This window comes from Lissotriton helveticus, chromosome 7, assembly GCF_964261635.1.
Source record: "Lissotriton helveticus chromosome 7, aLisHel1.1, whole genome shotgun sequence".
NCBI lineage: Eukaryota > Metazoa > Chordata > Amphibia > Caudata > Salamandridae > Lissotriton > Lissotriton helveticus.
In genome coordinates, this window is record NC_136068.1 from 1,150,317,989 (window position 1) to 1,150,345,543 (window position 27,555).

A 27,555-nucleotide genomic window follows, 5' to 3' on the forward strand; every position below is an offset into this window, starting at 1 on the left:
TTAGATCTAGTAGTAGGCTCGACAGGTGGGTGAAAGCCCACTGGTGTAGCTGTGAATATGGGTGATGCCAGTGGTACTGATGGAGTAGATGGTGAGGCTAGTAGAGGAGTTAACGGGTTAGTTTTACCAAGTGAAGAATGCTTCTGGGCAATAAAAAAATCTAGGGATAAGCACCTTTCAGTCAGTTAAAGCAATCTAGTGGGTCAACACCTATTCTGCTCTAGTTAGAAAGGCATCCAATGTTCCTGCCATACTCCCCACTGTCTGGTCAGCATGGGACTTCCTTTTAGCAATCAGATATATCTATTTAGGAGTTGATCTAAACAAGATAGAGAAAGGCCACGTATCCTTTGTTGGTTGCAAATAGGCTTTGAATCGTATAACAGTACCTTGTCTGGTATAATGTAGGGTCGCGAATCACAGATGACAGAGGGTGGGCCCAGTCCAGTCTTTTCCATCTGTGCTGACGGGCGCGCCCACGTGTGTCATGTGCTGGGAGCCCTGGTCTGTTTTTATGCACCTCCAGGCGCAAGAGATTAACGCTGGTGCCTCTTGGCGCAGAGCCTTACGGGGGTTGGAGCCCCCAGAGCAGAGTGCGGGTGCCTGGTGGACGGCAGGGCCCCAAAATCAAAATGCTGCGTGCAATTAGTCCGATACAGGCTTCAATACAAAAGTCAATAAATTACTGTTTACTTAACCCTCTGCTAGCTTGCCACAAAAGCAGTCAGAATTATCTTAGAGGCACTGCAGTAAGTATTTATACAGCACACAAACAGCAATAGAGTAAAAGCACAACACTAGAAAAACCCCACACCAATATAGAAAAGTAGAGAACATTTTAACAAATAACAAGACACTGAAACTGACTAAATCTAATCTGTAGGACTGTAGTTAACAATGTGTGAAGTTTATAGTGAAATCTATTGCCTAACAGATCAAAGTGCCAACTGAGAGTATAAGGTAGCACAAGACCGGGGCAAAATAGACACAGACACCACGGATTCTCTCACAAGAAGAATCAGCATCTCAGTGACGGAAGCACTATCAAATGGTTGGATCTCCAAGAACGAAGCAGAGCACCTAGTGAACACAAAACCAACAATGTCATATTTCTACGTCTTACCAAATATCTACAAAAACATCATGCCCCCACCTGGCAGACCAATAGTTTCAGGGATCAACTCCATCCTCAAGCCACTGAGTCAATATTGTGATCATTTTCTAAGGCCACTAGTTCAAGCAACGCCATCATACCTCAAGGACACCAAGGAGACCATCAACCTCATTGAAAACATCAGAGGACCTGAGGAAATCACTTTACTGGTGGCACTCGACGTGGAGGTATTTTATACAAACATTCCATAAGAAGCAACACTAAGAGTGATTGAAGAAACCCTAAGAAACAGTGATCTTTCAACATAACAACCCATTAACTTCATCCTGAAATGCACAGAACTAGCCATGATGAACAACTACTTTAAGTTCCATGACCAATTCTATCAACAAATCCATGGAACTTGTATGGGCAGTACATTTGGGCTAGGCCTAGCATGTCTATACATGGCCCATTTTGAGGCCCAACATATTCTACCTGAAACTAACGCCTTCAAATCAGAAATAAAAGAGTGGAAATGGTACATAGACAATGTACTTATGTTATGGATGGGGACAGAGGATCGATGTAAAGAATTTAACTCCTGGATCAACCAACAGGACCCCATCCTCAAATTGACACTGTTAATCTCAAGTGAAGAAATGCCATTACTGGATTTACCAATTTTCTTCAAAGATGGAAAACTGTCGGCCATGCCATATAGGAAGCCCACAGATCGCAACAGCTTATTGCCCTACAACAGCCATCACACCAAAGCCTTCAGACAAAATCTCCCCTTCGGCCAATTTCTCAGGCTGAGGAGAAATTGCAGCACCACCCAGGACTACGAAATACAGGCAGCAGAACTTAGCAAAAATCAGGAAAAAGAAACTACTCACACAAAATCATAGAGTCTGCCAAGAAACGCGCAACGAACAACCATCAAGGAGACCTTTTAGAAACACAAGAAAAGCGCAAAGATGAAACAATTACATTTGTTACAACATGCCTCAATCCAATCAAGTTAAAAAGGACCTATTAAAACATTGGAACATCTTGAACGAAGGCAAAATGCAAATGCAACTCCCAAGATTCGCATTCAGGCGTACACAGAACATAAAAGTTATCGTTGTCCACACAAGATCACAGAAAAAGCAAGGGGACAGTCAGAGGACATTATGGGACGTGCCGACAGTCAAGGGACACTATTTATTCGGAACTTGTAATGTCTGCCCGCTCACAGCACATACCAAAACACTCCAATCGAAGAACCAAGAATGGACACAAAAGAGACACACCAATTGTAATAAAAAAAATGCGTCTACATGATGAAATGTCCTTGTAACCTACTATATATACGGATGACCTCTATTGCTGTAAGAACAAGGGTGAATGAGCACAGGAGCAACATCCAGTACAGTAGGACACCACCAAAATGAGCAGGCACTACATCGAAAAGGGATATACACCAAACCAAGTCAATTGGACCATCAATGAGTCCAATCCCCTTTGGACAACAAAGACCCTTTTCAAAAAAGAACACAGATGGGTCCATCGCCTCCAAATGAACGCCCAGGGTCTTAACACTGAAATACCTTGGATTGAGACTATAGAAATCAAACTCTTGACATCAACCTCACCAGTGCAACATTCATAAACACTATAGTGAAGAATATGTTAGCACACCTCTCAATTTTATGAACACTATGAAAATATCCAAGGTGCACCACCCACTGCAAAATGATGCCCCAACTGAAAAACTGACAAAGAGAAAACTGATGTGCCGCAAATAACAACAACAAATGCGGTAACCCTTTATTGTGATTCATTAGTCCACCAGGGATAATTTACCTACTACATCTATCGAAAGAGCCCACTCCAAGATGGCGACCGAGACATTTCCCATGCGCACTGGATTAAAATACAATATAATAGATATATAACTTTATGCACTAGACATGCATCCCCTTACTTTGAGAAAGATCACCATGCCAGCGCCACATAAAAACTATCAGCACACAAATATTCAACAGGCTGAGAATATGTCTCATACAAGCCTATTATAGAGTATACCACTCTAAGATGGCCCCCATAGTAACAACCAAAACTTGCCAATCAATCCAGTAATTAAACAATAAATGCCCCTACCCAGATGCAGGCTACTCCAATAAAAGGAGACAAGGCTTTCACTTTTCCACCGGCGGAGACAGCGAGAGGCACCAGTTGACACAGCCCAGATGCACCGAGAGAACCGTGAGTAAATAAGATGCAAGATCGGTCCAGGACAGATCCTGCACATGGCTGCATACCCTCCCTTCATTTGAAAAAACGGTTGTGGGTTATACCTGAGAGCCTTAGGAAGCCCTCCAAAAATGACATGTGGTTTTCTGTTTTCTTTTTCTTTTCCATTACAGCTCTCAAGTGACCTACACTGATCTCATGGGATCTTACCCTACCTACTAAGGGGTAAGATTTATTATCTTTAAATCTCCACATAAAACCGACGGTATTATTTACCTAGATTTAAAAGGTTCACAAGCCTACTGGATAATAAAACCTTTTCACTTTTGAATTTTGATTCTAATTATACTTCGACTCAATAAGACCATGGCATGTTTACAAATAAAAAGACTGATACAGACAACAACCCTGACACCATTCTCACAGCACTAATCATTGATCTTATATGTCTGTCTTATATGTCTGTCACCTAGCTATAAATTCCCTTTTAACAATTTTTAGAATGACCACAGCACCTTTAGCTCACGTATATATATTGCGACCATTAGCAGTAATGATCACGCTACAAACTACTAAGCCTGGGCGTAGTGGGGTTACGGGGAAGGCCACGGAGGTACGAACAAACTCCCTGGCCCTCATGGCCCCCCGTGTAGCCCCGCTACGCCACCCCTTCCACCCCCTATAGTTTTTACAATAAATTATACAAGTAAAATGTAAAAAGCTTACCTGAACTGCGGCGTTCCTGGGCTGCCCTCCTCCTCTTCATCACTATTTCTGCTAAGTCCTGTGAAAACTGCACATGCACGGATGCGCGCGCATGCGCAGTTTTGCAAGAATTAGTAGAAACACGACGACGAAGAGGAGGAGGGCAGCCCAGGGACCCTGCAGTTCAGGTAAGTGTTTTTACTTTTTACCTGTATAATTTATTGTTAAAATGGGGGGGGTGGAGGTGAGCGCTGGCCAACTCCGCTACGCTGTGGAGTGTGCGGAGATTTGCCTTCTCCGCGTTCTCCGCAAAACGCGGAGAAGGCAAATCTCCGCAAACTCCGCAAGCGGTGCGTATTTTACTACCAGGCCTACAAACTACAAGCACCTGGCCCTCCAATGGAGAACCCAGACCTGAGCAAAATTTCCAATGGTATATATCCCCTAATGGCAAACTGTATCTTTGTTTTTTTACTCCTGTTGTTTCAGAATTTCTACTCTCTTCATTTATCCGGGGGCACCAACATTTTCGGGCAACTGTAGATACAACTTTCTTACTCGGTCCTGGCGAAATGCCATGGATCTCCCCCTGAGACCACTAAAGCATGAAACATGTCGACCAGAACATATGCCCACTAGGGACATAAAGTCACCCAGCTACCAAGAGACATAATACCCCTTAAAGCAGCACCATACACTTTGTTTTAATAATGACAGAGGGATCACCTTAATAAAAATGAATCACTCCCCCTCCAGCCATTTTTTATACACCTTCTAGGACTTCACTGCCACTTACACCCATACACACATACAGCTTCATCAAAAGATCAATCAAAAAAGGGACCCTTCGGGGGACCCGTAGGGCATTGCAGCACCGGCCCGACGAGGAGCAAAAGCCCAATGATGAGCATGACATCCTTTGGGGTGTGTGAGGGCATCAAGATGAAGACACACTGCCCCCACAATTAGAGTAGCACATGACAAGAGTACCTCCTACTTTCCTTCTCTCTATCTCTACTTAGGATCGGTGACTCCCTTTGGTATGAGTTTAACTTGGAGAGCATGGGTCACCGGACTTTTTGAATAGCTCCTAGAGTCCCCCTTTTTTGATAAATAGCCTCCAGAGATACACCTCTGGCCGATCGGCGAGCAGGTAGGTCCCGGTCTTCTGTTGATTCTCAGGCCACAAGTCCCAAGTTTCAGGTTTTAGCCAGAGGAGCACTTTTAGCGTAACTTCCAAGGGTCCAACACTGGTTGTGCACCACTTAGGGGTTGTCAGGACTCACTTCAGGAATAGGCCAGGTGCAGGGTTCATGCTCCCTAGAGCTTGGTATATCTCTGTAGCTCACACGAAAGGCCAGCCAACTAGACCTTGGAGTCACTCAGGTAGCCCTGGGATCAAGCAGCAAGTCAGGCTTAAAGCAGCAGGGCAGTTCTCTGAGTGTACGAAACAGGATTCAAGCAGCAGGACAGCCTTTGGTGAGAACAGGGGAGACCTATGAGGTAAAAAGCAGACCATACGCAACAACAAAGTCCTCTGAAGTACAAGGCAGTCCTTCTGGGTGTCCTGCACAGGTCCAGAAGCAGAAGTGTACTGAAGGTCCAATATTTATACCTGGAGCAAGTTAGGGGAAACTTCTAGGCTACCCCCATATCTGGTTCTGGATAGTTCCTTCCTTCCCCTACCCAGGCGACAAGTAGTCTAGGATGACAAAAGACTGGTGTCAAGTTACTTTGTGTTTGTGCAGGAGGCAAGCCCTTTGAAATGTAAGTGGGGCAGGGAGCATGTACATCTTCACCCAACACATTGTAGCTGGATCGCTCATCTGGTCAACACCTAGGTCCCACCTTTGTCTCACTGTCCGGTATGGTAGGAATGCACAAAGGCCAACTGCCAAGCTATTCACAGTCATGTGACCCAGGACACAGGCCGCAGGCACCAAATGATTAGGATAAGAAATTAAAGAAAATGCCTACTTTTTAAAGTGGTATGTTCAGAATTTTGGCATAAAATCCAACTTTATTATTCATGAGGATTTAAAATGACAACTCGATTGAGACCAAACATGACATTTCTACCTGTTCCCAATCAAACTTTAGCACTTTCAATGTAATACTGTAACACAGTGTTATCCAATGGAAGGGGTATGCCTTACAGTAGTGAAAAATGAATTTGGGAGTTTTTCACTTCCAGGAACTGAAAAACACATGCCCTACCTGTTAAATACAATGCACCTTGCCCTAGGGTCCGATTAGGTCCTACCATAAGAGTGACTTATATGCATGATCAAAGGGAAGTTTATGCCTAGCAAAAGGTTAATTTTACCATGCCAAATTGGCAGTTATAACACTGCACTACAGGCTGCAATGGCAGGCCTAAGATGTTTTAAAGGGCTACTGATAGTAGGTAGCATAATAGCAGGCTCACTAGTAGTATTTATTTACAGGTCCTGGCTAAATGTAGTACCATATACTAGGGACTTATAAGTAAATGAAATGTGCCAATCAGGTGAAGGCCAATTTCACCATGTTTGACGGAGACAGCACAAGCACTTTAGTGCTACAGTTGTATAGTTCACAAAGTCCTAATGCCAACAGAAACAACATTCAGAAAACAGGAGGGGAGGAAGCAAACTGTTTGGGTGGGGAGACAATACCAAGGGTGTCAGGTCTAACACTTTATCAGTAAGCCTTTTGCTCAGAAAATAATTAAGACATAAATATGTTTCCATTCAAATGATTTTAGACATAAAGCAGCCCAGATGACTCTCGATCTAAAGGGGGTTTGATATCGGCACAGATAAGAATATAGAAACATAAGAGGACAACATTTTAGATCAGCTGTATAAAGATTCACTTGGTATACTTGTTGCCCATTTTAAATTTGGAAATTCATGACCGTAGCCAAATTCAGATTACTTGAAGCTTAATAAATAAAATATATATTCCAGGTGAAGGGGCCATCCGAGTCGTGTTCTGCAACAGATTTCAATTGTTTGTGTTTGTATTAATTTTTTAACACATATGCCTCTTTGTTCTTATATTGTTATCTTAATCATACAGTACATATCAAGCCAAAATTGTATCTTTGCATTACCTTTCAGAGACGTCTCCATGTTACCCTATTAAGCGCCTTTATGGCATCGACTTTAATCACTGACATTTGCTTCATGTGTGCAGAAGCATAATTTTTACTGTACAGCTATCCTCAACATGTTTTCAAATAACCCCATGTGACATTGTTGGCTAGAGCAGATACAGTACACATTTCTTTATTTGCCTTGTTGCTCTCATAGTTGCATGTATTTTAGCATTACAATTTAGTAGAATAAGTGGCCTGGAGGCAAATATTCATTATTATCTTGCATTTGTTTCCGGGAAACTTTGTATCTTTCCATTTCATTCAGGTTATATCTGTTTTTGAATTTTAATGAAGAGAGGTAGTAAGTGTTTAACCAAAATTGTCAATATGTATTTATAGATTTTGTTGGTAGGCCATTTAACACTGCTGTGTTACTATTTTTTAGCTTTCTGGTTGGATCTATAATTTAATTATCTTTTATTTCCTCTCTAGGTCCCCTTGATCACAATCAATAAGTTTGGGGGACTGGGCTAATGTAAAGAAATATATTGACAGTCCTCCAAATACAAGTTGTATTTTTCTTTATAAAATGTCTCAAATAAAGACATAATTTTATTTCTTTTCTTATTGATTATCTTTGCTTTGGATTTCTCGTTTGTTTATTTTGACCTATATCTTTTCTTTGTTTCATATGAATTGCACTAATGTCTTTCCGGCTTTCTCACAGGTCTCAGACTCTTACACTGTTTATTTATATAACTAGCACGAGCCTGTACATTGTCTGTGTTGAAAATAAGTTGATCTAACTAAATTATCTCATCTTGGATTTTTGAACTTCTCCTTTCCCTTCCTTGAATAGCTGAATCAAGTATTTAGCAGTCAGACCTCCAATGTATCCTTTAAATATTACTGTTGATGTTAATGCCGGCTGATTTAATATAGTTCATATAAACAAGTTGATATAGTCCCCAGACTTGTGCCAGTACATCCCATCTATCAGTCGTTTCCATTTCATTTTGTAATTGCATTGAAGCACTATTGTATAAGCTAGGCTCTTTGTCTAATATTAATCATTGCATGATCTAATATACCACGAGGAGCTATTTAAGTCGTAGTAAAAGCATTTTGTAGGCTTCTAGAAACGAGAGAGCAGTCAATTCTGGAAAACTGCTGTTCACGAAAGAAAAATACATTACAAGGGCTCTTTGAATTTAAGGTTTGCTCTATATTGATTCAATCTGAATCTGAAAACACATTACTAATAGTTTGTCTGAATTTGGGTTTATACTCCCCCTCATTATAATTGATTCATCAATTGGCACTATTAAAGCATTCCAGGTCCCATTCAGAATGTATGATGACTGTCAATTATGCAGTTCAATAGTCATTCTCTGGATAGGTAAGGTATACATTTTTATTGGGTTATATATGTTAACTATCATAAGTTTCTTTCGTTTGTGCATTGTTCTTGCATTATAAGACTTGCTATAATCCATAACCCCCAACAGATTAGCCAGTATTTGATGAACCTTAATTCAGGCTACTCTCCTAGTTTTACCCCAATAACCTTAAACAGGGATTGTTCAAGCCAAGATTTTTTTTACATTGATATTGTCACTTATATAAGTGGGTTTCCTGTAAAATAATATCTGATTTATGCTTTCATTTTTTCCTTTATTATCAATAATCTTTTGCTATTATTGTTAATGCCACTCTCGTTCTAAAAATCTATATTCATGATTGTACTCAATCAAAACATTTTGAATTTACATCCCCACAAACCTAAGTCACAACCTATTGTCTAATAAAAAAAAATGTCTCAAACAGCCCCTCTCTCTTCAGGCAGCACTCCTTAGAGAATTCTCTACTAAGAGCATTTCATATAGTGTACCGGGGAGCTGTCTATTGTATCTCTTCAGCCATATGTACAAGAAGCAATTATGGAAATAGTGTTATTTGATAATTATTAATTGACTATAATTTGTTTATGGTAACATCTAGTTGAACCCATTGGACTAATATCTACTCATGACCATTATTTAATGCAGTTGTTGTTGTGGATTTTGAATTTGAGATGATAGATGGCTGTGAGGGCTAATTTTATGAAGCATAGATCTTTAGACAAGATGTGTTGCCACCTGCAAGAATACTGTTGAAACATTCTTACCGGTGATTTGATAATTCTGTTCTGACTGTATTTACATTTTGCTGTACCAGTAGTAATTCCTTTGTGTTTTTTCTCTTTTTAGGCTGTCCTGGGGTCTACTATATGCTGGATATATATTCATTATGGCCAGTCTATTGGCAGTAATTATAACAAATACATTGCTGCTTGATTCCAGTTACCTTGTGATCTTCCTCCTGTTCTTCCTCTACGGTATTTCCTCTGTAAGTCTCACTTAGAAATCTCAATGTGTCTGTTCATGTATGCTGGATAATGCTAATTAAGGCTCTGACATAGCTATTCACAAAGTTAAGTTACACTTGTGAGTAGTGTAATCATTTGCTTTTACATTTTTTAGTAACTTTACTACTTTTGAAAAATATAAACTTACATGTTTCCACCCCTGACAAATGGGGAGGAGCCTTACTTACAAATATAAGCTACTACTAAAAAATGCAGTAGTAAGTCTAGCACCACACATGGACAACCCAATGTAATGCCACACAACCCACAATAGAAATTAAAGGAGGTAAGGAGCTTAAACGTAAACTCCATAGAAAATAATGTTAATTTAACTTAAACAAGTTTATGTATTCAAAAATATAATTAAATATAATTTAATGTTTAGTACATATTTTGTATTTAATTATAAAATATTTTAGTACTTTTTTGCATTTAAAAATATTGCAATTTTTTTGAACTGTGATTAAATTATTTTTAATGAATAGTATAAATCTCTTAATGACTATTAATGCATAATAAAATAATGTAATGTGTTTACTTTATGTAGGAATTTATTTTTAATTTAAACTTGTGAACCTTTTAAATGTAATTTAATATATTTACATTAAATCTTTTTTTATTCAGTTATTAATGCTGTAGCATTTTGTCTTTAGTTCTATATTTAAAATATAAATATAACAGTAATTTAGATTACTATTTGACATTAAATATTTTACAAACTTTTTTTCAACTTTAACAAGCTTTTTTACAGTTCCTTATACTTTATATTTTGGCCACCCAGGAGGACGTCTCCCTATGGTAAAGTATAGGGAACTTTTCCCCACACTTTACCATGCAGTGATCTATTCCCCTGTTGCAGAGATCTCCCTATGGTAAAGTAAAGATTACTTTTCCCAATACTTTACCATAGAGAGATCTCCTCCAATTACCTGGTCTCCCTATGGTAAAGTAAAACATGTTTACTGAACTTGGAAAAAGTCTCTTACAATATTTTTATGTTAAGTATTCATGAAAATTAATATTACATATTTATTCTAAATGTAGATCTTAAGACAGAAAATGCTACAGCACTCCCAAGTGGTCATTTTGGTGCTGGAATTACTCCAGTTCTGAACTGGAGTTCTTTACTACAGTTGTGGGTCCCTATTTGGCTGTAGTAACTTTAGAAGTGCAGTTTGTGAACCGAAAAGGGTTTACTCTTTTATGGATTGGGAGTGTCCCTTCCTAAGCCTCTGTCCCTCTCATATTTATTACCAAAACATATACGTACGTATGCAGAGACTTTGCACTCCAGGTAGAGATCTCCGCACAGAAAAAGATAGGAGAGGCAGAGGTGTAAATTCAGAACAATTCCGCACAAAGGTTTGTGAATAGCGTTTTGTAGTACTATGAAAAAAACTAGAAATTACTGGCCCCTAAGCGTTCTCACTTTTAAATGAAGGCAACAAAGATTTTCCAATGACAAGGAATGTACTTTTTTTTTTATTTCTCATACACTTTAGCCAATGCCCTTTAGAGACCTAAATTAGGAGGCACATTAAAAATGAGCACAACTGACAATGTAAAGATACAGGGACACAAAGAGCCCGAATAATCAACAAGATATTGGGGATGTTCACGTAGAAAGACTGAGGAAAATCAAAGCACATATTTAAAAGGTAAAAACTTTCACATGAATAGAACTCAAATTTTACAAAATTGTACAAATGTTGCAGAAATCTTAGTGCGGCTTTAAGACTAATGAGGACTATTTCAATTAGCTTAAAAAGCACTACATTTTGATACAAAGATGATGCAGGGCATGTGCTTATAACATCTCATACATTTTTTAGAGAATAAAGAAAAATTGCATGACTGAACGATCGAAAGACTAATATTAATTTAAGTCCTCTGATATAGTCCATTTTCAATAATTCCATTCATGGTAGTACACAGCATTCAATTGTTCCAATTTTATTTTGATACATTTTATTTTTAGGAATATAATCATAGACATGGATTATGGGTAACATGAGTTACAGCTGCTACTCCTTGCCTGCTCTTTGGACCTCTGGCACAAGCCTTAGTACTACTAGTCTTGGAGTAATTGAGACAATGTGAGACAATGTGAGGAACAGAAATGAAACCGGCCTCTAGGACTCCCATTTACAGTTATAGATGTGTTGCTTGCCTTTCCCCCAAAGCTGTGGTATGAGTTCAAGCCTGGAATGTCATTGGGCTCCATGAGTGTGTGATATAACTTCCTGTACCACTGATATTTTTGTGCATAGGCACAGATGGAACTGTGGCTGGGAAATGGGACAGAATTTGGTGAATGCTAGGAAATGGTTATAGTAAATTTGATTTTTCCAAATATCACCACTTGTGATGGCCCGGTAAAAGCATGGCAGTGCTGCCTGATAATACTGTGTGCTCCTTTAATGTGCTTTATGTCTAGCCACTTATAATGCCCCGGTTACTTACCAGTAATCTTCATTACTCCGAGTCCTAGTCTTCCTCCCCACAATAATCACTAATGAGCATCCTGCTTCCACAGAAACTCCAAGCAAAAGTTAACATACTAGTCTCCCTATTCCTCCAACATGGCCCCCAGTGGGAACCACCAATCACATAAAAGGATACAAGATTCACATCACGACCTGTAAATAAAAGCCGCATACATGAAGCCACAACAAAGGGCCGGGAGGGAAGGGAAACTATACTGTGGCGAGGAAGAATAGGACTCGGAGTAATGAAGATTATCGGTAAGTAACCGGGGCATTACCTCCTCGTCTGTCTTCCTCGCCACAGTAATCACTAATGAGCAGATACCAAAGCAATATCATCTTCATGGAAAGGAAACACAGCCCACACGCGGAAGGCAGTCCAACAAAACATTCCAGTGACAACAACGGAGAGTAAAACACCTCAAGAAATCACTGAGTACGGAACCAAAGAGGCAAAGGCAAAATAAGCACCAACCCCAAGCTGGAATGAGAAAGAAGGCATGAGGGGAAGACCAAGTGGACGTCCAGCAAAACACCCACAGAAATAACCCAAAAGGCGGCCCAAGAAACAGCCACAAAACAAGTGAAACGCCCCCAAACCGGACGAGGGGGAACCACCGACTGAAACAGACACCAAAAGGAGAGCCGCCCAAATCCACCGAGTGAGAGTGGAAGAGAAGGCAACAGCTCCAGACGCTGCAGCAAAAAGGACAAACAATAAACCACCACAGAAAAATCAGCCGTGTGAGTCAATAATACACCAAGGCACGCTACACACCCAAAAATGTGCCAAGGAGTCAACAGGAAGCAATAACTCCATCAATCGACCAAATAAAGAGCACAAGCAGGCACAAAAGAAGGAAGGGCATTCAAGAGCGCCCAAAACACAGCAAGTCCCCCAACATCAACTGATCAAAGGGAACCCCATGCAATGCACCCAACACCATGGAAGGAACACCAGGGAGGAGAAGCGAAAAGATGAACCTCAAAGGCCCCACAGACACAAAAGGGAGTCCAATAAAAACACCAAAGGCAGCCCCCCCCGAACATGGATGGCAGATAGGGCCGGCCCAACCAACACCGATCCCCCAAAATATGTATCTGGGACCCGATCAGGAGCCAAACCCTAGAGCAGACACCAAATAGCAAAGGAGACCCAATGCAAAGCAAAATACAAGAAAAGAAGAGGGGCGCCCGCACAGCAGGACAAGACCCGCAAACCCAAATGAACAATCATTCAGGAACAGGGAATACATCACAAGAGCCATCCCAGAAGGAACACAGACCGGAACACCGGAAGAGGAACCAGAGGGCCCATGAAACGCAAGCAAAAGCAACTGCAAAACCCAACCAGGAAGCAATGCCACCACCAACAACAGAAGAAACCATGGGAGGCGAAGCCAACCCGGAACTACCAGAGGCACCAATACCCCATCACACCCAAACCGCAGCACAATCGCCAGAATCAGGGGAACCAGAGGAAGGCAGACAACAGGCCCCTCGGCCACCCGAAGGATAATGCATCAATCCGCCATGCCCATGGAAAAAGGCACAAAAGCGCAGAAACAACGGAACAAGCAACGGACCAAAGATGCAAACAAGTCCACCAATGGACACTCCAAACACCACCGCAATGGCTGGACCATCACCCGGAACAGATAAATAAAGACCCCAAGGATGGAAAGATCCCAAACAGACATGCCGCCATCACATACTCCCTGAACGGGAGAGAAACCGCAGACAGGGAGTCAAACCACGACCCCGGCCCGGAACCAAGGAGTCGACAGAGGAAACTGAGGGAATGAACATCGCAATCCTCCCAGCAGAGAGAAGAAGAACATGAGAGCCTGTCCGGGCACCGACACGGTGAATCCACAGCAAGGCCGTAAAAAGGCAAGCGACCCAAAAGGACAGGTCTCAGCATCATGCAAAGGGAGGAGCGAGAAATCAGACCCACGGACCACCACCCTCGCAACCAAGAATCGGCCAGAGTAGGCTCCCCCAAGGCAACAGACAGGCACTCGCAGCGACCATCCGAGAGGGAGCAAAACAGAAACGGACGACGTCAGAACAGACGTCTGACACCAACTATATGGAACGCTTCATGAATTTGCGTGTCATCCTTGCGGAGAAGCAATGCAAATCTTCTCTGTATCGTTCCAAATTTAGTATATGTGCTGCTGAAGCGAGCACCCACACTAGGGAAGGCACCGGAACCCATAAATCGAAAACCAGACCATAGGGGTGTCAATGAGAAAAACAACATAACACACCATAAGAGACCATGGGAGAGTAGCCCAAGGCACCACTAACAAGTAGGCGAACAGCATAACCGGACCTCCAACCAAAGCCACACTGGAGGGCAAGTCCCCGACACCAGGGTCCGAAAACAGACACCAGAAGCAAAGTCAGTGCATGATGCCCGAACACCAAACCCAACAGCGTCCCAAGTGAGCCCCAACGTACACCCGAACCAGAGAAGGAATCAGGAAGCATCTGAGGTGCCAGAACCAGAGTAAAGACACGAGGGGAGGAACACAGGCCAAAAGGCAAACCAATACGAGAGGTGAAAAGGACAGGGGCATGGAGAGAAACATCCCGCAAACCGAAGGAATCCATAAGCCCAATGAATGAGCAGAGGCAGGAACACCTCCAAGGACACCAGCAGGTATGTGACGAAACCAAAACAGCAACCCAACCAAGGCAGATTCAACACCGGACATAGGCCACCGTGAGACATCCCACCATCCAAAACAGAAACCAGTGGAAATCCATAATGGACCCAGGAAACAACAGGAAGGAATGGATGCATCGAAGAAGAACCCCAAGATCCGTCCCCAGCAGAAAAAGACCCTGCAGGTCCACAACTACCACCCTCACCGTGATACGGGAAGGACCCGGAACACAGCAGGCCCTCACGGGAGGGGGAAGTGAGTCCCGAACATGCAAGGCAGCCGCCACCGCAGGAACCAACATCTGCCGAAACAACGCAAGGCAAGGGACTGAGTCCATAGAACCAGAAGAACCATCCGCGACCGCGAAAAAAGAACGACCAGCAACATCAGTATGGCAAGGAGGAGCACCCCAAAAGCGCACCATCACCATGGAAACCATAGAAAAGAGCCCCAGTCTGGGAGCAGTACGCTGCAGGCATGTCACCGTATGAACCCAAGAAGCGTAGCAATTAAAGGACATGATAACGAGATCAAACAGCTCTGCGACATACAAAGCAGAAGCCCAAACTGTGACGAAACCCGGGATAGAACCAGGGACCCACAAACCCACAGTCAAACCCCCTCCCATGCGAGCAAAACAGGGAGCCCCGAAAGCAGGGAACATCAAGTCCGCTAAAGCAGGACACAGTAACCTGCAAAATGAGAGGGGCAGACAGAAGAAGAGAACACGTAAGTGACCCACCAGAGTGACCCAGAGGGAAGCCAACAACATAGTGAGTACGCAGAAGCACAAGGGGAGGGAAACACCAAACCTTACAAGCACCCGCGAGGCAAGCGCCACATAAAGACATGCAGTATCAGAAGCGGACACAAACCATGAGCGAATGCAGCCCCCCACATGCCCGCCTTAAAAAATTACCAACAGCAGGACACAAAATGCCGTGGCCACAAACAGGAAGGCGGGCAGGGAAACGCACACGGAACTCACCAAAAGTTACCACCAGGTGAAACCGCCACAGATAAGGCAGGATTCGAACCCTGGACAGTGAGGGCGGGCACCCCGGAAAACACGCCGGGACTGCTACAAGCACAAAGGCGATTCAGAAAAGGGGGTGGTGATGGACAGAGCATCTGAATTAAGCAGAACACTCATACCCAGTCAAAAGATCAGGGCTTGATCCATCACCGTTTTTTAGCTCACTGCACCATCCCAGTTCAGAACCCGGCTACATGCAAATTAGTCTGTCCCTGGCCCAGTGCATCATGGGAACAGGGCAGACCAAACTACCAAGCCAATTCTTTACTGGAAAGGAAACAAGCTTCCGGGGACCGGTTTCTGGCATTACAGCCGTCTTCGGCCCGGCTTGCTTGAATCCTGATGGTGCAGTGAGCAAGGGACTCACATCTGAGCATATCCTTCCACGCTTGTGGTGGCCAAAACGATTCAGAAAAGGGGGTGGTGATGGACAGAGCATCTGAATTAAGCAGAACACTCATACCCAGTCAAAAGATCAGGGCTTGATCCATCACCGTTTTTTAGCTCACTGCACCATCCCAGTTCAGAACCTGGCTACATGCAAATTAGTCTGTCCCTGGCCCAGTGCATCATGGGAACAGGGCAGACCAAACTACCAAGCCAATTCTTTACTGGAAAGGAAACAAGCTTCCGGGGACTGGTTTCTGGCATTACAGCCGTCTTCGGCCCGGCTTGCTTGAATCCTGATGGTGCAGTGCGCAAGGGACTCACATCTGAGCATACCCTTCAACGCTTGTGGTGGCCAAAATGATTCAGAAAAGGGGGTGGTGATGGACAGAGCATCTGAATTAAGCAGAACACTCATACCCAGTCAAAAGATCAGAGCTTGATCCATCACCGTTTTTTAGCTCACTGCACCATCCCAGTTCAGAACCTGGCTACATGCAAATTAGTCTGTCCCTGGCCCAGTGCATCATGGGAACAGGGCAGACCAAACTACCAAGCCAATTCTTTACTGGAAAGGAAACAAGCTTCCAGGGACCGGTTTCTGGCATTACAGCCGTCTTCGGCCCGGCTTGCTTGAATCCTGATGGTGCAGTGAGCAAGGGACTCACATCTGAGCATACCCTTCCACGCTTGTGGTGGCCTTAACGATTCAGAAAAGGGGGTGGTGATGGACAGAGCATCTGAATTAAGCAGAACACTCATACCCAGTCAAAAGATCAGGGCTTGATCCATCACCGTTTTTTAAGCTCACTGCACCATCCCAGTTCAGAACCTGGCTACATGCAAATTAGTCTGTCCCTGGCCCAGTGCATAATGGGAACAGGGCAGACCAAACTATCAAGCCAATTCTTTACTGGAAAGGAAACAAGCTTCCGGGGACCGGTTTCTGGCATTACAGCCGTCTTCGGCCCGGCTTGCTTGAATCCTGATGGTGCAGTGAGCAAGGGACTCACATCCGAGCATACCCTTCCACGCTTGTGGTGGCCAAAACGATTCAGAAAAGGGGGTGGTGATGGACAGAGCATCTGAATTAAGCAGAACACTCATACCCAGTCAAAAGATCAGGGCTTGATCCATCACCGTTTTTTAGCTCACTGCACCATCCCAGTTCAGAACCTGGCTACATGCAAATTAGTCTGTCCCTGGCCCAGTGCATCATGGGAACAGGGCAGACCAAACTACCAGGCCAATTCTTTACTGGAAAGGAAACAAGCTTCCGGGGACCGGTTTCTGGCATTACAGCCGTCTTCGGCCCGGCTTGCTTGAATCCTGATGGTGCAGTGAGCAAGGGACTCACATCTGAGCATACCCTTCCACGCTTGTGGTGGCCAAAACGATTCAGAAAAGGGGGTGGTGATGGAAAGAGCTTCTGAATTACGCAGAACACTCATACCCAGTCAAAAGATCAGGGCTTGATCCATCACCGTTTTTTAGCTCACTGCACCATCCCAGTTCAGAACCTGGCTACATGCAAATTAGTCTGTCCCTGGCCCAGTGCATCATGGGAACAGGGCAGACCAAACTACCAAGCCAATTCTTTACTGGAAAGGAAACAAGCTTCCGGGGACCGGTTTCTGGCATTACAGCCGTCTTCGGCCCGGCTTGCTTGAATCCTGATGGTGCAGTGAGCAAGGGACTCACATCTGAGCATACCCTTCCACGCTTGTGGTGGCCAAAACGATTCAGAAAAGGGGGTGATGATGGACAGAGCATCTGAATTAAGCAGAACACTCATACCCAGTCAAAAGATCAGGGCTTGATCCATCACCGTTTTTAGCTCACTGCACCATCCCAGTTCAGAACCTGGCTACATGCAAATTAGTCTGTCCCTGGCCCAGTGCATCATGGGAACAGGGCAGACCAAACTACCAAGCCAATTCTTTACTGGAAAGGAAACTAGCTTCCGGGGACCGGTTTATGGCATTACAGCCGTCTTCGGCCCGGCTTGCTTGAATCCTGATGGTGCAGTGAGCAAGGGACTCACATCTGAGCATACCCTTCCACGCTTGTGGTGGCCAAAACGATTCAGAAAAGGGGGTGGTGATGGACAGAGCATCTGAATTAAGCAGAACACTTATACCCAGTCAAAAGATCTGGGCTTGATCCATCACCGTTTTTTAGCTCACTGCACCATCCCAGTTCAGAACCTGGCTACATGCAAATTAGTCTGTCCCTGGCCCAGTGCATCATGGGAACAGGGCAGACCAAACTACCAAGCCAATTCTTTACTGGAAAGGAAACAAGCTTCCGGGGACCGGTTTCTGGCACAAAGGCGGCATCAGGAGGCACCAACAAACAGGCCGAGTCCGCTAGAGCAGGACACGGCAACACAAGTAAACAATATCAGGCCCCCAGACAAGACGCTGAGTCTGCAAAGGCAAGACCCGGTGTCAGTAGCAGAAACAGAACCGGCACAGAAAGCAAGACCCCGCTGGTCCGCTAAAGCAAGACGGGGGAATATGCATAAAGTGCCCAACAAGGGGGGGGGGGGGGAAACAGAACAAATGACATAGCATCCCCCAAAACGGAGCTCAAGAGTCTGCTAAAGCAGGACCAGCCGCCCCCCACAACAAGGCACGTACCATAAGGAACACGTCCCAGGCCGGCCATCTGCACGCCCATGAAAATCATGACAGAAGCCAGAGTTAGGACGTCAGGGGAAATACCTAACTACTAACAAGCAAGCCAAGAAGTGACCACATTAAACACAACACCCCCACTAGCCGCCAGAAGGCGCGCAGCACACATTGCGCTAAACCACAGCAAGACGGTATGAAGCCACGCCCCCTCCCAGGCCGGCAAACAAGCCCACGGAGCTCAGCCGCTGGAGACGTGGAAGTGGACAACCACGAGGAAGGAGGGAACCCACATGCAACTCACCAGCACCACCGGGAGGTAAGAAAAGAAGCAAGGCATGCCGAGACCGCTAAAGCAGGAATCGGCAGCACAGCCAAATCAAACATGCATGCGGGAGGGAGGGAGGGAACCGGCGAGCGAACCACCATCCCTCACCGCCCCCTGCGTAGGCACGAAAACAGCGAAGATATGCTTTCCCGGTAGGACAGCAAAAAGAAACAAGCACGTGGGAGGAAGGGAACCCACATGAGACACACCAGCCCCCCGTAGCACAAACAAAAGAGACAGGCACAGCAATTCCCAGATTCCGCTAGAGCAGGACAGGGAAAAATGTCCTAAGCGCCAACCAAGGGGGGAGTGAAACAGGCAATACAAGCATGAAAACCAACTCCCCCCCATCAGAATGGGGCCCAAGAGTCCGCCAAAGCAGGACCGCCGCCCCCACCTCACCTGTAGAACAGGAACATGAACAGCACTCGGAGCAGTGCAGAAAAAAAAACAAATCGGGATGTGGATCTTGTATCCTTTTATGTGATTGGTGGCTGCCACTGGGGGCCATGTTGGGAGGGATAGGGAGACTAGTATGTTAACTTTTGCTTGGAGTTTCTGTGGGAGCAGGATGCTCATTAGTGATTACTGTGGCGAGGAAGACGGACAAGGAGGTTATGGGGGATTCTTTTTATTTTCCCCTCAGACAATATCAATGCTTATGTTTAAATGTCTCATAGAAGAGTGAATTTGCCTTGTCTACTCAAGCTCCTATAATATTTGCTATTAGTGACTAATTAGAGAAGGTAAACGAAATTGCTAATGAAGAATTGGGAACCCTGAGTGAGGGAAATGTAGCACTAGGCCTACGATTTTAGAGAATGTATCTGTCAGCCACTGTTGCAGTAAAAGAAATCTGGGGCACAAAATACTTTGCATTCCCATAGCCCTGGCATTACCTTTGCACAGAAGTGGAACTCAAATTGTCATGGATGCTATGAGTTACAATGAAAGCATTGTGATCCCTTGTGCATAGCAAGGAAGCAGTGGAAGCAAAGGGCAGGCCCCTCCCATATAATATGAAAGGGAATGCCCAAATGTTTTGTGACCCTTTTCTCATTCGCCAAGCATGGAATGGTTAGAACCTGCAGAGAACAGACTAGCTATTCAGCCTTAAGGCAAGAGCGGTCGACCTCGGAGCTGGGGATCCTGGTTCGAGTCTCGCCAACGACGCTCAACATCCTGTGATTCTGGGCAAATCACTTAATCTCCCCCTGCCTAACCAAAAAATAAAAAAATGAATGTGTCCTTGTGTAATGAAACTGGTGCTCATGTAAAGCGCTCCGATACCTGATGTCTCAGGTTTAGTATGCGCTATATAGAACTCTAAAAATAATAATAATATCTGGACAGCTCAAACCCTGCTTGTGCTGACAGATGCATTCCATAACTCTCTATTTACAATGTGCCCTTGTTTATGGCATTGTGACCCTGTCCGTTAAAGGATTGCAATGCAGATATATAATGAATGTGAATGATAGGATAAGGGTCTGCTGCCACAAGAAGGCCTCCATTCCCTCATTTTGTTACTTTTCACAAGGTGCCACAGTTCAATTCCAGCCTTGTTAATATTAATGAGGCAGGCAGATTAAAACATTTCTGAACAAACCTTTATTCTGTGAGGACTATGAGCTTCTCACGCACTGCAAAGGGATTCGCTAGCCTAGATGGAGCACAAAGCAAACATTGTTCTGTGACCAAATACTATTGTGCATCTTTGCATAATCAAGTCACGCACGTCTGTGTATCATGCACGGAAATACAAGGTCAACCAATCTTTACGACCCTCAGATACAACTCTTGTTCATTCCCATTTGGCATTTTACTTTTTATCAATCTTTATACAAAACACATTTTACAGTTTCATAAAATGTATACTATGTAGACTAGTAAATCCATTAACGACTAAGCCTATTGTAATATAGGAATAGGAAGTCTTGCTCAGTGCAGAGGAAAGAATAAACTAAGCCTTGTATTATGATTACACTAGCGCCTAGAGTTAGTAAGCCTTTGCGTCGCCCTCGCGTCGTGCAAGGTGACGCCGGGCAACGCAAAAGCTTATTTTACAAAGCCATACAAGGCCTGATTTGCGTGGCATTGCGTGACTTGCATGGCTTTGTAAAAAATGTATTCAACATTGCAGGTTGTGCTGAGTTGCATTTCATTTCTAAGTGGTCAGTGTTCCATGGATGAAACATTGGCGTTCCCTTGCATCCATCCAGGGATTCAACGCAATTCCATTTGATGTTTGTAAAGCTGCAATTGGGTGACATTGGAACTCCTCCATAAAAAGGAATAGCAAGGAGAATTTTCTTTTGTCTCCTTGTTATGTCCTCTTTTTATGTGTGATGCAGACATAGAAAGTGGAAAATGCCTCTTTGGATTGTTTTTGTGCAGGAAGGAGGGAAGCTTCAAGAGTGCCTTCACATGGAGAGAGCTAAAGAGCGCCATATCTTAGTAGATATGGCACATTCAGCTCTCTGCCATTCACGCAGTACAGCGTAGCATCTTGCCTTGCTGCACTGTGTTGCGTGAATTCTTAATAAATCTGCCCCTAGGTTTCCGGATGGACAGTGACAGAAGATATATCAGCTGGCTTGGTTGTCAAACGCTTGCATCTCCTACCTCATTAGAGTAAGTCCAAAATCAGGAAAGCTATTGCCCTGGAGCAAACACTGTTGTTTATTGGTATTTGAGGGGCTTCCCTATTTAGGGACCAGACAGAATAAACTATTAAATGTCCCCTAGGCGTTAGGAGAAAAGATTCTGTTTAAAATGTATAGGGGGTGCCTTTATTTGCTTTATGTACATGGCAGTAACGGTTTCATTAGAAAATTAATGCAAAAGGATAATATCGGTCCATTGGAGGATAGACAGGTTTTATCATTCACAGAAACTACACATTAGCAATAGTGAAAAGTTTTTAGTATTTCTAAATGGGTTCAGAAATAGATTACAATTCACAATTTGGAACAGGCATGTTAAGGTTGACCCTTCCAAATTGTAATTTGTACCCACGTGTATCAATCATTTGCATCCCTAATTCTGGTTGCAATACTTCTCCCAGGTTGAGGTGGAAACTGATTCACAAAAGGGAAGGAATCCTCTATGAGCTCCTTCAGCTTTGGAAATCACGGTGGCAGCTTCAGGGGAAGTAGACAGTGGTCTTTGTCTCGCTGAAGTTTTTTAAAATGTGAATACTTTTTCTTTAAAAGCATACTAGTTTTCTGCGGTCCAAGATGGCGGATTGACACCGCCAGTACGGAGAACGCTCACCGAGGGTCCGGGCTATGGCGCTCTGCATTTTCTAACTGACTCACAACCAATCTCAATTTGAAAAGTTTACCACCGGCATCTCATTGTGAACTGTCAGAGAAAAGGACGTATGTTTAAAAGCTTAAAGACTGGGCAGGAACAGCCTACCTGATTGCGGCGCTGGAGAAAGGCGGAATGGAGCTGGAGGCGGATGCTGCGGCTTCGGCTGATTGAGAGCCGCGTCAGGGAACTGATTCGCTCCATATGGCTACCGCGCTTCATACCTACAGCCTCGAAGGGCTGGACGACACTAGGCTGGTTTGGTCTGCCGACTCATTGGAACTCTGGTTTTGCAGCTGTATCGGAGCTCGGAGTAATGGCGCCAAAACCACAAGGAAGGAGTACGTGAACAACGGCGGCGAAGCAGACGATGGCAAACAACGGCACGGATGTTATCGTGGTATCTACGGTATCTGCGGCACCCACGATAACAGCTGCAGAAACATCAGAAAATTCTACGGAGCTGTTTGAGATACAGATTCCTGATGCAGGAAAGAAAACTGCGGGTAGGCTAAGAAAAACCGGTATCATGTGTGAACGGTAATAAGCCACTTCTCCGTCTCCCTCTCGCTGCTAAAACTAACCCAGTAACTAATCCAGTATCTGGAAATATTATGCTGAAATCAACTGTTGCTGATTCTGTGACTTCCTCAGATACTATCAATTCCCCTGGAACAAAGAGCAACACTGTAGCTAGCGGGGAAAATCAGGATGTAACTACGGTTTTTGAAACTGATATTGGTACCTCTAATGATTTTGTGAGTATGAATTGTATATTGTTAAGAGACTCTGCCTCTAATATCGATACTCAGTTACGATCAGAGCTACAACCAGCAGCGGATACTAGTGCTAATGCCATATTATCTATATCAACACTGGTGTTAACAACAGAAACGATGGTAGAAGAGGAGATAATAACTATGGCAACAGAGGGGGCAGTAGAGATTCAAGGGGCAGAATATGTGGGACATGTGGATGCAGCAGAAACTGATGAGGAATATTGTGACGTTCTTGACCCAAGCAATATTACACCTTTGGGCTCAGCTAAAGATAAAGTTAACAGCTTAAAAAAAGGAAGAGGCAAGATCAAGAATAAGATCAAGAAAATTATAAATAAACGTAAGCACACTGTTATAAAAGCTATAGCGGAAAATAGTCCTATAGGGAAATGGGTGCAAGCTAAAGGCGGTGTTAAATCTATGGCTTTAAGACTTTCAGGAAATAGCCCTACCAAGGTAGGTGTTGCAACAGAGGAGCTACATTGTCTAAATGATGCGCTGAATCTAACAGCCCCTGCAAAGGAAATATCTAATCGATCTCAATCTGAGCATATTACTCCTACTGTGGCATTAGTGAGTGGGTCGGATGAGTCGGAGACGGTTGTTGATTCAACGAAAACTTCATCTACTTCCCTCCCTGCCCTTCAGGCAGTCACAATATCAGCACCTGTACTGCCCGGGACTACTCCAATTACATCCTCCCCCTCTTCTGCCCCACTAGCAGTAATAACTTCTGCAACTGTTTTGTCTGTGACAATCCCAAGTGCTGGAATAATAGAGGAACCAGGTTCAGTTGGGTCAGATAACTTTATTGATTTACCTTTTGTGAGTACCTCTCAGAATAATACACATACACTTACTGATTGGAATCTCCAGGGGGAGGTGTCCTCGTCATTTCAGATGATTTTGCAGCTGTTAAATGAGCAAAAACAAGAAGCTCAATCTCATTATCAGCAGATGAGGGAAAATAGCAACAAGACTCAGTCTGCGTTACAAGAGATGGCCTGTAAACTTGGTGCTATATCCCAGGATGTGGAAGAACTCCAACAAAGAGTAGTCTTAACTAAGCATGGGCGTAAAATCTGTTCCGCTTGCGGATTTTGCCGATTTTCGGCAAATTCGCAATCCGCGAACTCTCGCGAACTTGCCATAAATTTGTAAATCCGTGCAAAGCGGATTTTTTGCTTGGTCACACTTGCCAACTAGAATACTATACAATTTCGCGGGAGTAAACACTTGCGAACACGTAGATGCGGCGGGCAGTGACAATCTCGCAATTGCGAGATTGCAAAATTTGCAATTTCGCACAAGAAATCCACCAGCAGGCAGCATAAACCTTGAAAATTATGATTGTTATCAGAATAACTCCTCAGGTTGACATTTGCCTGCACTTTGTTTTGCAAGGAGTCCATTTTGGGGCGGGGGGCGGGAGGAAGGAAGTGCCCCACAGTCTCCAACTTCCTGTTCCTGTCCAGCAGGCTCATCCCAGTGCTTTCTTCAAGTGCTGGTCACTTTGATTTGGATCTTGACCTGGAAGGATTACTTTTTGTGGATGCTGCTGGATATTTGGATTTTTGCAAAACTGAAAGCACTCAGCAGGTGCAAAAGTTCAATCTTATCATTAGTAACCATTCCCTGTAGTGCCTGGAAGGATTACTTTTTGTGGATGCTGCTGGATATTTGGATTTTTGCAAAACTGAAAGCACTCAGCAGGTGCAAAAGTTCAATCTTATCATTAGTAACCATTCCCTGTAGTGCTTCCTGAGGGGCCCCTTCAGAGTTTAGTTGCCTACTTGCAACTATTCTATGACCCCGCTCTGACCCTCACAGCAGGCTCAGAGAATAGCTACAAGTATACAACAAAGGTCCTGTTAAAAAAATTACACTGCAACATAAAGCAATTACAGATAAGGAAGCAGGTGCCAGCCTGGAAGTTCAAATTCAGTGACACATTAATCAGCCCCTAATTCATTCATGTCAGTTGAGGCAGGGCAGGTGTGCTTTTCCCCCCATAATCTACAGTGATGAACTAGAGGGTGGCATGGGTGAGCCAGAGGGTGGCATGGGTGAGCCAGAGGGTGGCAGTGGTGAAACAGAGGGTGGCAGTGGTGAAACAGAGGGTGCTGTGATGAACCAGACGTAGAAACAACATGGTCGCGACCGTTGCTACCCGACAAGTAAGTTCGCGTTTGCGAACTGGTAAAAAACCCTTGCGAAATGGCAGAAACACTTGCGAACACAAAAAAAAAGGAATCCGCAAAATTCGCGAGAGTTCGCGGATTTTGTGGATTGCGAATCCATAAATACGCAATTTCGCGGATTGCCAATTCGCAAAATCCGCCCATGCTTAGTCTTAACAGAGGAAACATCATCTCGCTCTGAAATAGCGGTGAATAAGCATGAATTGAAGGAAGATGGAATGGAAGGAAGATGGCCGCCTGGTAGGAGCTCTAGTCCGGAGCTCCTAGTGCTTGGGATCCCTTTCTCGGAATTATCCCTGTTAGCACTCATCTTTCGCGAGGAATGCAACTCCCACAACTCCCACAAGTAACTGGATTGCAACCTGAAAGTAACTGGATTGAAACGTGAAACACCCGTACCTGAAGCACTGGTCGGCTGGGACCCCTGCCACTTTCACCGGATCATCGGCAGAGCCCAAGACGGTGGGTTAGAGCCTGCTGTGGCTGCTGCGGTCGCCGAGGAGGCTGGTCACGGTCAGTGATCCGTGATCGACCGGGAGGCTGTGGGCGTCGGAGAAGCATTGTCGTCTGGGGCCCGACACTCTCATCGGATCTTCAGCGGTGCCCCTGACGGTGGGTTGGAACCTGCCGTGACTGCTGCGGTCACCGGTCACAGGCGGTCACTTTAGACCCACAGATCAGAGCGAAGCGGCGGGACCTCAGAGAGTGCTGACGAGGAGGCGGCAAGCACTGGGAGCCTCCCTGTTGCTGCGGAAGCCCCGGACGACTGATCCCTGGTGCTGGAGCGCCGAGGCCTGGATCACACGGCTCGCGGCGGAGGTACCTCTGGCCTCTCCCCTCTCACCGGAGTGCCCGCCGGGTGCTGTGGCGGTGTATGGCGGCGGAGCCCCTGGTCAGTAGAGGTTGGGCTGCAGTGCTGCTCAAGGAGCTGGGCGGCGGGCCGGCTGGATCGCGGTTTTGGCGGCCGCCGGGAGGACCGCGCTGCGATCACACACAGAGAGAAGTCGCCTCATAGCCCCGCCCCCCCAGGAAGTGCACTGAATAAAACAAAACAACGCTGATAGCACAACCATCGGCTATCATGTATTAATGGAGTTTTTATTTTTTTATGGAGTCTACAATTGGAAAAGAGGAATGTACACACCGACAACTTGGAAAAAGGGCGTGTTGAAGCCAGCAGAGTAATCATCTCGTACAAAAAACGACCCCAGGACTATGGCAAGGTATCGTGCCTCTTGCTCAGTTTTTCATTTTTATTTTTGCACCACTTTTTAAGTTGATATACACGACTTTACTTTTGTGATCCTTCTGCCCAAAATGGCTGGGGCCATAAAATTGTAGTATTTACTCGACTCCATTTCCCTGAATTCCTCAGAAAACCAGATCTATCACCCAAAATGGCTGGGGTCATAAACCTTCAACAACAAATCACCAGACCCTCACAAAGCTAATTTAAAAGCACTGCCTTCCCCTTGGCCCTCCAAAATAGACATAGGACTCACTTCTACCCTCCCAGTAAGATAGAAACAGGACTTCCTCGACTAGCCCCTGTTTAGTATATGAAACTTGTCTGCATCCCTGATCTCAGGACATAATAACAAACATATACTCTTTGCTACCTCTCTATCTTGGCAGCCATCTTAGACTAGTCAATCCTCATCTCTTCACCATGCCTAACGAAGTGGCCATCTTAGGCTAGTCAAAATCTCTACCCTTCCATACACACTTCTTAACTTTTCTCCCACACCTCCCTCGCACACACCATAGCTCTTTTCCTACATCGACCCACACAGCCCCCCTCACCTGCCTCTTCCCCTTCGTCCAACATGGAACCCACGGGCAAACACACATCTAAAATTAATTACCCCCCAGAGCTCTCCAAAAAAAACGCAAAACGTTTTAAACACAACTTCTTAAAGTCCCACCCTGAAACCCCCTTTTTAGACACCTACTTCTCCCTCATCAATGGAGCTAAGAGCACCGATATCATTCTATACACTATACGCAGAGCACAATGGAGAAAAGCATTCCTCACCCTACTCACCATCTCGACCACCAGGAAAACTGCCCATGGCATAACACTTTCCACCACACCATCCCAACTCTACCCAGCTAGAGCAACCATCACTATCTACAACAACGGCACTATCTTAATTCAATCCACAGACAGAAACCTTGACCTAT

General features: G+C 44.5%; 1 protein-coding gene and 1 non-coding gene across 2 annotated transcripts in view; one reads left to right on the top strand and one right to left on the bottom strand.

The window, feature by feature from the left end:
* LOC144770056 (ABC-type organic anion transporter ABCA8-like) overlaps positions 1 to 27,555 on the top strand; it is a 2,854,033-nt gene that overhangs the window by 506,291 nt on the left and 2,320,187 nt on the right. The window contains exon 7 of the mRNA XM_078654287.1: positions 9,371 to 9,509. Within this exon, the coding sequence (XP_078510413.1) occupies positions 9,371 to 9,509 (139 nt within the window). The remainder of the gene's footprint in view (positions 1 to 9,370; positions 9,510 to 27,555) is intronic.
* Positions 14,101 to 14,207, bottom strand: LOC144771212 (U6 spliceosomal RNA). Its single transcript, XR_013599169.1, has one exon. It is a non-coding gene; the product is annotated as a U6 spliceosomal RNA (small nuclear RNA).